This window comes from Misgurnus anguillicaudatus, chromosome 3, assembly GCF_027580225.2.
Source record: "Misgurnus anguillicaudatus chromosome 3, ASM2758022v2, whole genome shotgun sequence".
NCBI lineage: Eukaryota > Metazoa > Chordata > Actinopteri > Cypriniformes > Cobitidae > Misgurnus > Misgurnus anguillicaudatus.
The window spans coordinates 11,784,415-11,796,638 of record NC_073339.2 but is presented as its reverse complement, the minus strand read 5'-3'; the positions used below and the strand labels follow the sequence as shown (position 1 = coordinate 11,796,638).

Sequence of the window (12,224 nt, the reverse complement as noted above, 5' to 3'; positions counted from 1 at the left end):
ACAACAAAAAATATTCATCTTCTGATTTCTTTATTGAGTGAATCACAATTTACAGATTCGTCGCGTGGAAAAGCATAAGTTTTACTGTAACTATGGTTAATTTCTAAGTAGATGTACATATGTAGCATTTGTATGTTTGGAGAGTCATTGAGAGAAGCTTGCATTGCGAAATTTTGTCAATATTAGCAACATGCTAAGTTTAAAAATTAGCGGAACAGTTCAATCCCACATAAAAAATAATGTCCCTTAGAAAACTGACCCATGGTTACTAAAGTTAAAGCAATCCTTAGAAAATTAACCATGATTTTACTACAGTTAAAAAAACATGGTTACTGTAGTAAAACCATGGTGACCACAAAATAAGCAAGGTTTTGACAACCATGGTTTTCAGAAACCATAGTTAAACCATGGTGAGTGTAGTAAAACCATGGTTTTGCTGATAGTAATCAATACACCAAAAAAACATGGTTACTACAGTTTTACCACAATAAAGCCATGGTTAATTTTCGGTAGGGAAAAACATGGTTATTACGTACTACGTAATACTAACAATGTAATACTAATAATGTTTAGGCAGCCGGTAGTTATCGCAGAAATGAGGCCCGACAGTGTAATATTTCACGATAGCAACCGTCTGCCTGTACATTATCCCGCTTATTTCACGTCTATTTACCTCATAAGTAAGGTAAGGAACATTAAATATCGATTTAAAATATTTAATTAGCATATATTTTTTAATGAATGCAGACCTTCCGCGAGGTAAACCCATTGATTTTCGGTTTTAAGAAAAGACACGACGTTAAAATGTCACGAACACGCTATTTGGTTTAATCATTTGTAAATATAATGTCATATTTGTTATAAAAATACAGATTTATATTTACTTTTGTGTCATATTAAACTTTAGGCCTACCTGTTAATGGTTTGCAGCATCCGGGTAACGTTACGTGTTATTAGTTTTGACCGGTTAACAAACCTGCAGACGTAAAAAAACTGAAATGTCGCGATTGGCCAATCAGAATCAAGCATTTTGTGTAATAAAAATAATACCCAATATTGTAATAAATATACAAAAACATACAAAACACATAGTTAATTTACTTAAAGTAGTGTACTGTATGACCCTTGTAGTATATGACCAGTTCTAACATAAAAAAAATTGTAGCATACTTTTTTGCATTTATCAATTAAATTGTATAGTAAAGAGAAAATTGCAGTACACTGTGGCCAACACTATATTATATAATGAATTAATAAAATTATAGCAAATGTTGTAGTATACTTTAATATTTACTGTGGTAAAATTCAAAAACACGTTTATTTTAACACAGTAGTAGATTGAAAAGTACACTACGGTAGCTTTTCGTGTGGGAGTCATAAGCATTTGCTCATTTAAAATGGCATATAAATATAAAATAGCATACCGTTATTACTCACAAGTCGGGGAATCTTTCACACATAATAATCCAATTTAAGATATGAAACAGATGGCGTATGATGCCATCTAATAAACACTCAAATCTGAGTGTTTTTGCATCCGTTGCGTTCTGTGAAGTAGTAAAGCAAAGGCCTATAAAATGTGTGCATGGCGCCATCTACTGACCAGACTTGATTATTAGAAATATGAGGATTCAGTTTAAATCCAAAAATTGCAAATTTATACTTTATTTCAGAGAGACTACACAATAATTACCCCCATAATTATTTTATTTAATGGCTCCTTTAAAGATTATCTTTGCTTAATTATGCCTGTCAAAAAATAAGTGATCTATATCTCCAACTCGTGACCTCTAAATGTTTAGCAGACAGTTTCTGGTGTTTTGTGATGCACTTTTCCCCACTGTGTTTCTCCATAAGGAACACATTTCAGTAACATTTAGTAGCTCTGAACTTCTGCTGACCGCCATGACCACAGGCCACACCACAATCAATTATCCAGTAGACACTTAACACACAATGTATGGATTTAATCAAATAATAACTACCAAATAAATTGGACATCTGCAAACATGGAGCTGGAGTTTTTACAGGACTACTTTAGTTGAAGTTTGTAATCAAATTCCCTTAAGTTGTGTAACCACAGGTGTAGTTGTGTAACTATAGAGTAAATACAGCGTAACTATGCGCAACTGTATCTTTCAACCAGTTAAATCTCCACTCTAGTACTTTCCTTTTGTTTATTTATTGTTTTACAATCCCTACAAACTTTTTTTGTGAAACTTTTGTTTAAAGCAGTGGTAATTAAACTTTCTTATGTACGGTGGTCCCCACTTGTACTTTTTGTGGCCCCCCCCAAAGAAAATGTATGATAAAACATTGTAAAACATAACATTTGAATTAAACAAAACTTATTAAAATATACAATGTAATGCTGTTGGTTGGCAAAATGTCATAAAACTGGGGCCTACCTGGCATAATCTCAGGGCCCCCAGTTTGACAACCACTGGTTTAAAGTATGCATGTCCATCTTGTTCAAGTGTCAATATACTTTTGTGGCGGCTGGATCTTTATTTATTTAAATAAATGTTCAAGACAATAAATATGAAGCTAATACAAATTTTTTCAGTTATGAGGCCAGTTTCAAACAATAAAAAAAAGATTTTTTAGCAGTTTAGAGGCCTTGTTCTGATCTGACGATGGTGAATATTAATGTTTTTTTTTTTTCGTTCTCTAGGCTATTAAAATTCATCATTTCTAATGTTTATATATACATAAATTCACAAAATGTATTACTAAAGTAGTGATTTGAGTAGTTGGCCACATCCAGGAAAATGAATGGGTCTCTATGGGCCTCTGCTGGTTGAAATGATTTATTTCCTAAACTGTAATTATTTAATGTTTTTTTCTAAACACCTGATGGCCGAATTCAACACATAACATCTAAATCAATATCTAAAAACAATTTAAATCAAATTTAGATCATAATCCATGTGAATTCTCACAAAAATGTGATATTTTACAGGCAAGTTAATGGTGTAGTTGAGGAATTTAGTGGTAAACAGGTACAAAAGTACTTCATATCTCGCAAAACACAGCATTAATGTATAGATGGGAAGTAAACAAAAAAATGATATATTATTTGTATCATTTAAATTTAAGTAAATTTAACTTCTATTAAATGTTGTTCTTCTTAGTGTTGTTTAATTTTACTTTTTGCCAACTCAAGCATATTAAATTAAAAGCAAGCGAAACGTTTCTTATGGATCACTTACACAACATAATTCTCACAAAATGTGAATAACAGCCATTTGTCATATGATGTCTGCATATATATTACTGTAAATAAGCTAGTTTAGTTAGTTGTCAGAGCATTGTGCAATATCCTCTTACTGTGAAATACAAATGCATATGCAGAAGTATTTTATCACTGTGTGCAGATGTTTTGATAAAAAATGTGTGGTTATTTAATGTGGTTACTGGGATTTACTGAAAAATGTTACAACTGACCTGAACCCACTTTACCCCTGGAGCACTAGACTCCTACTATTCGTAATTTGCTGGTTTTGTGCACCATCTAGTGACAAGAGATGATCATTTACAGACACTACAGTTGGCAAAATCCGTAGACCAAAAAAGTGGTATATGGATTGGGTTAAGAAACAAACAAATAAATGACCTTGGAACTCGTAGCCAACTCTAATGTAACAATAAAATGACTTTATTTAGAACATTATTGTAATGTGATGTCATTTTACTTGAACAAAACACTGGAATTCACAAATTCAAACACACCCATCCTCCACCCAATTCCTTTGAATTAATGTCCAGCTGTTCCTTTGTTTACCATCAGGTAACAAAGCCTTCCATAACAAAAACATCCCAGAGGTGTGACTTTGCTCAGGCATCCCACCTGTCGAGCTGACTGGATTCAGCACAATCACCAACCAACCAGACTTGTTTTACTTGTACTGACTGTCATGCTGAGAGACACTCTGGTATGATTCAAGAGAATTTCATTCTTTGACCTGATTTCGACTCATGATAAATAGGAAAAACACTTGATGAAGATATCAACTTTAAACAAAAAACAATACTATAAACAAAACTGTCTTTTGACACATGGACCTTTTGACACATAACCTGAGAAAACTTCAGTCTCTCTCAGAGTTTATTCATGTATATTTTAATGCTTGCTTGTTATATTTCAAATACTTCGAGTCATCTTGAGGCCCGCATGGAAGCAGCAACCTGATTGAAAAACGTTGATTTTGATTTCAGAGGCTGTTCCTTAGAATTCATGCAAAGAAATCCCACATCTAGAGATCTTCAGATATCAGGGAAGGACTTGTATAGTTCTCTCAGCTTGTGTCTGGTTACGGTGGAGGTCAGACTGTTCTCATCTCGCACATAGTCGAGCAGATTACTGACTATGAGCCGAAGACAGTCCCGAAGTTCCCTCAAGTCTCTATCCGAGCGGGAAGCACCTTCACCAAGAGCCATCCTCAAGCAGATGTTCTTCAGGTCAACACTGTCCTTCAAGATGAAAACATAAAGATTAAATGCAATGATACAAACCTAAGTAAAAGCATTTACGTTTGCATTTTGGAGTTTTGTGTCACACAAAATTCACATTCATTACGCTAACCCAGCAAGCATATGACCAACCTTCAATGTTGAAATATGGTTGAAATAGTGTCAGTTCTTGTTTCAATGTTGAAACAACATTGATACAACAGTTAATGCTAAAAAGGTTGATAAAATGCTTAAAAATCAACGTTGAAATATGGTTGAAATAATGTCAGTTCTTGTTTTAAGGTTAAAACAAAGTGATACAACAGTTAATCCTAAAAAGGATGATAAAATGCTTAAAAATCAACGTTGAAATATGGTTGAAATAATGTCAGTTCTTGTTTCAATGTTGAAACAACGTTGATACAACAGTTAATCCTAAAAAGGTTGATAAAATGCTTAAAAATCAACGTTGAAATATGGTTGAAATAATGTCAGTTCTTGTTTTTCCGTTAAAACAACGTTGATACAACAGTTAATGCTATAAAGGTTGATAAAATGCTTAAAAATCAACGTTGAAATATGGTTGAAATAATGTCAGTTCTTGTTTTTTCATTAAAACAACGTTGATACAACAGTTAATGCTATCAAGGTTGATAAAATGCTTAAAAATTAACGTTGAAATATGGTTGAAATAATGTCAGTTCTTGTTTTTCTGTTAAAACAACGTTGATACAACAGTTAATGCTATAAAGGTTGATAAAATGCTTAAAAATCAACGTTGAAATATGGTTGAAATAATGTCAGTTCTTGTTTTTTCGTTAAAACAACGTTGATACAACAGTTAATGCTATAAAGGTTGATAAAATGCTTAAAAATCAATGTTGAAATATGGTTGAAATAATGTCAGTTCTTGTTTTTCCGTTAAAACGACGTTGATACAACAGTTAATGCTATAAAGGTTGATAAAATGCTTAAAAATCAACGTTGAAATATGGTTGAAATAATGTCAGTTCTTGTTTTAAGGTTAAAACAAAGTGATACAACAGTTAATCCTAAAAAGGTTGATAAAATGCTTAAAAATCAACGTTGAAATATGGTTGAAATAATGTCAGTTCTTGTTTTCCGTTAAAACAACGTTGATACAACAGTTCATGCTATAAAGGTTGATAAAATGCTTAAAAATCAACGTTGAAATAATGTCAGTTCTTGTTTTTCCGTTAAAACAACGTTGATACAACAGTTAATGCTATAAAGGTTGATAAAATGCTTAAAAATCAACTTTGAAATATGGTTGAAATAATTTCAGTTCTAGTTTTAACGTTGAAACAACGTTGATACAACAGTCGATGCTAAAAAGGTTGATAAAATGCTTAAAAATCAACGTTGAAATATGGTTGAAATAATGTCAGTTCTTGTTTTATCATTAAAACAACGTTGATACAACAGTTAATGCTATAAAGGTTGATAAAATGCTTAAAAATCAACGTTGAAATATGGTTGAAATAATGTCAGTTCTTGTTTTTCCGTTAAAACAACGTTGATACAACAGTTAATGCTATAAAGGTTGATAAAATGCTTAAAAATCAACGTTGAAATATGGTTGAAATAATGTCAGTTCTTGTTTTCCGTTAAAACAACGTTGATACAACAGTTAATGCTATAAAGGTTGATAAAATGCTTAAAAATCAACGTTGAAATATGGTTGAAGTAATGTCAGTTCTTGTTTTTTCGTTAAAACCATTGTGATTCAACAGTTAATGCTATAAAGGTTAATAAAATGCTTAAAAATCAACGTTGAAATATGGTTGAAATAATGTCAGTTCTTGTTTTTCCGTTAAAACAACGTTGATACAACAGTTAATGCTATAAAGGTTGATAAAATGCTTAAAAATCAACGTTAAAATATGGTTGAAATAATTTCAGTTCTTGTTTTTCCGTTGAAACAATGTTGATACAACAGTTAATGCTATAAAGGTTGATAAAATGCTTAAAAATCAACTTTGAAATATGGTTGAAATAATGTCAGTTCTTGTTTTAACGTTGAAACAACATTGATACAACAGTTTATGCTATAAAGGTTAATAAAACGCTTAAAAATCAACATTGAAATTTGGTTGAAATAATGTCCGTTGTTTGTTCAACAGTGAATCAACGTTGAAATGAAATAAATATATTTATATTTAGCAAAATATACAATGCTTTATATAAATCCCCACTAGTAAATTATAGTGTAATGTGTATATTATAGTAATTACTTCACTCTGTTAGCGTGTACTACATCATTCTGTAGTATTACCTATAGTGAATTGATAAACTGTAGCAAATACTGTAGTATGTTTTAATATGGTAATGTTCCCAAACACTGTAGTATCTAGGAATTTTGTAACGTTAAATACTAACCCTACTGAAAAATTCAGCATAAGCTGGCAGCTGGTTTAAGGTGGCAGTAGCTGGTTTAAGATGGTCCTCCCAGCCTGGCAAAGCTGGTGGGTCAGCTGCTTCCAGCCTGACCAGCTAAGTCCAGCTAGACCAGCATAAAAAGTGATTAAGACACAGGTAGACCAGCTTAAAAAGTGACCAAAATACAACTAGACCAGCCTGCTACACCAGCAATACAAGCTAAAACTAAGCTGGGAGACCAGCTAAAACCAGCTCACCAGCTTATGCTGGTCTTAGCTGGATTTTCCAGTAGGGACAGCATCTTTGTTAAATCACAAAATGTGCAAAACAACAAATAAAATGTTTTTACCTTGCACCTGAGCAAACTCGTTTCGTGTCTTGAAGCGCTTTTTATAAAATCTTGCTCTATAGATATGAGCTGCGTCAATATATCGATGAGTCGCGTGAAGCAGCTTTCTCGAGCTCTCTCCGCGATCGTCTTCAACCTGCGCGACTGCTTCGCGGACTCGTGCCCGCGGACAGGTGGTGTTGTTAATCCACACTGACCTTCACCGTCTCCATCACAGCTCCTGTTTATCTTCGGAGCCCGCAGCTCGTAAAGTATTTTCAAGGCATCGGTTTGATGCGTTAAAGGGCAGCGTCCCATTCTGAGCGCGAGCACACACGCGACCGTTCCAATGTGCTGAATCGGATCAACTGATCGAAATAGATCCACCGCTCTGTGGCTTCCTCACATGTTCATTGTCAGGCTTGCAATCCTGCGCACATTCACACCGATAGGATCATATCTCTGTGTTTTCACGACTGAGCGAGTTTGTTTTTGCTGGCACATACCGTTTTAGTGACTTCCCCCTGTTAGGAATAGACAGTTTAAGCTAATGCTTGCATATGCAAATGTCACCTGATAGATATCCTGCCTCGCGCTGGAGCTGGAGGGGGTCATGAAAACCGTTGATTGGGGGCAGGGAAATCTTAAGAAAATTACCACCATGGTTTTTACTACATATCGTTTAACTGTAGTAAAATCAACCACATAAATACTACAGCATTAAGGGATAGTTCACCCAAAAATGAAAATTCTGTCATCATTTACTCACACTCACGTTGTTACAAACCTGCATAAATGTCGGTGTTCTGATTAACACGAAGGTATTTCGAGGAATGTTTGTTACCAAACTGTTCATGAGCCCCTTTCACTTTCATAGTATTCTTTTTCCCTACTATGGCAGTGAATGGGGCTCATGATCGGTTTGCTTACAAACATCTCAAAATATCTTCATTTGTGTTCATCAGAACAAAGAAATTTATACAGGTTTGTAACAACATGAGAGTGAATGACACAATTTTCATTTTTCGTTGAACTATCCCTTTAAAATGTAGAATACTAGATCAGTGGTTATCAAACTTTTTCTCCCCAAAGAAAATTTATGACAAAAAACTGTTCTAAAATTTAACATTTTAATTAAACAAAACATTTTGGGGCGGTTTCCCGGACAGGGATTAGCTTAATCCAGGACTAGGCCTTAGTTTATTTAGGAAATATAACTAGTTTTAACAAACATGCCTTACTAAAGACATTACCTGTGTGCATTTTGAGGCAAAACATAAAGGGCACTGATGTATTTTAAGATATGTTAGTGCAAGTTGTTGTCAGTTTGGACAGCTCTTAAAAATGTTTTAGTCTAGGACTAATCCCTTTCCGGGAAACCGCCCCATTAAGCTATATACAAAGTAGTGCTGTTGGTTAGTAGCCTTATTTCTTTTAAGGTTTAATTACACAGAATTCATGATAAATGAATGTATTTTTATAAAATGTCATAAAACTGGGGCCCCCCGGCACCATCTCGCGGCCCCCCTGGGGGCCCCGGACCCCAGTTTGAGAACCACTGTACTAGATAAAATGCAAACGTAATGTTTTTTAACTGTGCCAATAGTAAACTACTACACTGCAGTTTATGAAGTCACAGGTATTTCGACAAGGTATTTGTTTCAGAGATCAGTTTAGCCAGTAGTCAGACCGATAAATAAATACTGACCGGAAGTTCACGTCGGTTCCGACATCCCTGCTGAAAAAACCAGCATCAAACCAGCATGGAAATTATGCTGGTCTATGCTGGTTTAGCTGGTGGTCACCAGCATAGCACCAAAACACAACTGGTCTTGTTGGCATGACTAGCATGGGATGCTGGTGCTAATGCTGGTTTGGTGCTGGAGCTAATGCTGGTGCTGGTTTAGCTGGTGTTCACTAGCATACCAGCACCAAAACACAACATATGCTGGTCTTGCTGGTATGCTGTTTTTTCAGCAGGGATAATTAACTGCAAAAACGCCCATGCATCTGATGAAACCATCAGCACAACAAAGTAATAACTGTAGGGTAACAATTTACTATAGACGGTTTCATCGGACGCACGTGATACACGTCTGGATCCGAACCCTACTTCCGGTTTTGTTTTTTAATGGTCTGACTAGTTGCTAAACTGATCTCTTGAACAAATGCCTCGTCGAAAATAACAAATGTTTTGGTTTCCTAGGTAATCTATGTGTTGTTTTTTTGCTTGTTATATAAATAAACTACGTTTAAAGAACTTTGTTGTTATTTATTCTTAGCGGAGTTTACCGGAAGTTACGTGCGGACCACGACAGCCGCTTGTTTATGTTGTTCTGAAACGGTCTATACTACTGTAAATTTTTATGTGTTATATTTAACCATGACGTGAAGTAAATGGGTCATTTTACCGAAATGTCCACTTTTGGTATGGCAAGATGTCTTAAAATTTATTTCGTTTTCTAACATTTAAACTTAGATCACATTATTAGATTAATCTTTGACTTTATGAGTATACATAAATGACAACTTAATGATTTTTGATTTTTTTGTGTGCATGTACTTGAAGAGTGCATACACCATGTTTTTTGTCACTGGTGTTACCTTACTTCTTTAGCCATATTAAAGGTGTTTATGAAATATTATTTTTAAATTTTTTCAGCTTTAATTCTTAATTCTTAAGTGTAGCAGTATTCAATTAATTTAAAATTATCATCATGTCACATGTGAAGGATTTTATTAAATGTGAAAGAAAAAAAAACACAGTAACACCAGTGACACAACAAATCACCAGTCACTGGTGTTACTGATACTGGTGTTACCCATAAGGAAGGTAACACCAGTGACAGTAACACCAGTGACAATTTTCATGAAAACGGCATTTTACAAAATTACTGCTGCAAAGTATCAAACCACATGTTGTCAATCATTGAATACTCACTAAATTAAGTAATTTAATCCATTTGTATTCTAGTTTTTGTTGCAATTCCCAAACAATAAAGGAGGTCATACCAGTGACTTAAACTAAAAGCTTCATATGAAATTATGAGATAAATGAAAAGATTTCTGATAACTGAAAAGAGCTTCTCTTCATAGATCACCAGTAAATTGAAAGAAGGAAGTCAAGTGATGTCGTCATTGTGATTTTTATTTAAAAATAAGAGCTTTTTGTTAAACGGTAACACCAGTGACACAACTCCAGGGGACCACTACTTTCATTATATATTTTATAATATTTATTTAGCATTTCGTTTTTTAATGTAATTTACATCATTTTTGATAGTTATGGACACATTATTGTATTTTAAATGGAAGAAAACACCGTTTTTGATCTCAAAATAAAGCATTTCCCTTCTGACTGTGGGGACGAGCACTTCTGTGGTGCTTGGAATTCATTAATTAATAAAAATCAAATATTGCTACATTGATGGCACAAGAAGGTGTAATTGTTCAACAACCCAGCATTGTCAGTTTCTGTATCTTTTAGCCTGTATTTGACAACATGTTGTGACTCTCAGTGCGCCTGTGGTTTTGTGAACATGATTTAGCATTCGAAAGAAGTGCCGATACGCATGACCGGATGCGACCATATCACACGATCACTGAGGAGAAACCACCGATAGCGAGCATCTAAACATGAAGTAGTTTCACAACTTAGTCTCAGACCGATGTTTCAACCGAAACCAAGACCATTAACAGCTTGACTCATACACTAGCAGTATTAGAAACAGATATGGCTGCTTATTTGTTTATCATCATTTAAAAATAGCAATGAAAAGCATTGACGAACACAAAGAGAAGCACTGCAAGGTAAAAGGTTAAATATTTTATAAATACACAGAGGTAGACACACCTTAAGTATTTTAGTTACATTTTCCAAGCATATGTGCTTTATCAGAATGTTTGGCTTGGGAAAATTTTTACTTTACTACATTCAAAAGCGTACTGTGTATTTTTTGTAAATTAATTTAATACCTAATCATATCAAAATTGTGTGCTTTACACTTTTACTTTATTAGGAAAGTACCAGATTTTTAATGTACTTAAATATTACATGTAAAACAAAAACTTGTGAAATGTAGTGGAGTAAAAATATAATGATATGCTTTGGAATGCATGTTTTCCAAAGAAAAACACTAATAAAATAGGAATACTTGAAAAATTACTTTAAAATTCTGTCCACCTCATCAAATACATTTTTCCTTTTTCAGAGTAGCCCATCCTTCCTTCCAGCTCATGAGACTCATCATGACTTCTGGGATCATTTGAACAGTATTAAAGGTCAGATGCATTGTACCTCATTATTTCAATATGCAGTCCAGCTCCCACATTTAAAAAAATAACAGCATCCGCACAAACCCTTTTCCAAACATTTAAGCATAAACAGTCCAGTTATTTGCCTGGAGTTGCTTTTTTTGTGCATAGACACTTTGTTATTACAATTGTAAGTTTCAGGGGTACCAATTTTTTTTACAATAAAAAAACATTTTCTGTTTACAGGGTTCCCACACCTTAGTTAACTTCAAACTTCTGTGGATTTGCAGAATGAAACAAAGCAACAGTTTTATTCATATAGTGAATGCTTTAATTGATCTGAAGAGAATACAAAACGTTGTGAGATTTAAACAGACTAAGCTTCAAGTACTACGTTGCCTTTGTTCACATCCCTCGAAAATGTGTTAAACACAAGGGACCAAACTCAAATTAGCAAGCACTCCTTAATATTTAGTGTCGGTCCCAAATCTCCCCATGAACTAGTGGTGGTAGCCCATCAGTGTGTATACAGTAGCAATATTTAGTAGAAGCAGAGGAAAACCTGGCGTCAGATCAGGGATCACATTCAAAACACTTATTAGCATTGGTGCACAACAGCTGACCTGGGCTCAGACTCTTTCCCTGTCCATACCCGCATTAGCTGCAAACCTGATCCCAGATCAGCAAACTTGCTGATTCGTGCAGTGAATCATCTTTATGACCAAAATACACAAAAACATTTCCTGTAATTGAAGAATAATTCAGCCAACAAATAAAATCAGTCGCTCTA

General features: G+C 34.2%; 1 protein-coding gene across 1 annotated transcript; it reads right to left on the bottom strand.

The window, feature by feature from the left end:
* Positions 1 to 3,637: 3,637 nt before the first annotated feature.
* Positions 3,638 to 7,756, bottom strand: dleu7 (deleted in lymphocytic leukemia 7). The gene is made up of 2 exons (XM_055204629.2): positions 7,202 to 7,756; positions 3,638 to 4,473 (listed from the first exon to the last, which is right to left on the bottom strand). The coding sequence occupies exons 1-2, from the start codon at positions 7,496 to 7,498 to the stop codon at positions 4,267 to 4,269; spliced, it is 504 nt and encodes a 167-aa protein (XP_055060604.2). The 5' UTR covers positions 7,499 to 7,756; the 3' UTR covers positions 3,638 to 4,266.
* Between the last annotated feature and the right edge of the window lie 4,468 nt (positions 7,757 to 12,224).

Bases quoted from the DNA above. Each gene is read 5' to 3' on its own strand.
- dleu7 (XM_055204629.2), bottom strand. From the start codon at position 7,498: ATGGGACGCTGCCCTTTAACGCATCAAACCGATGCCTTGAAAATACTT. The intron at 4,474-7,201 runs GTAAAAACATTT...TTCATCTTGAAG, and splicing joins CGAGTTTGCTCAGGTGCAAG to GACAGTGTTGACCTGAAGAA.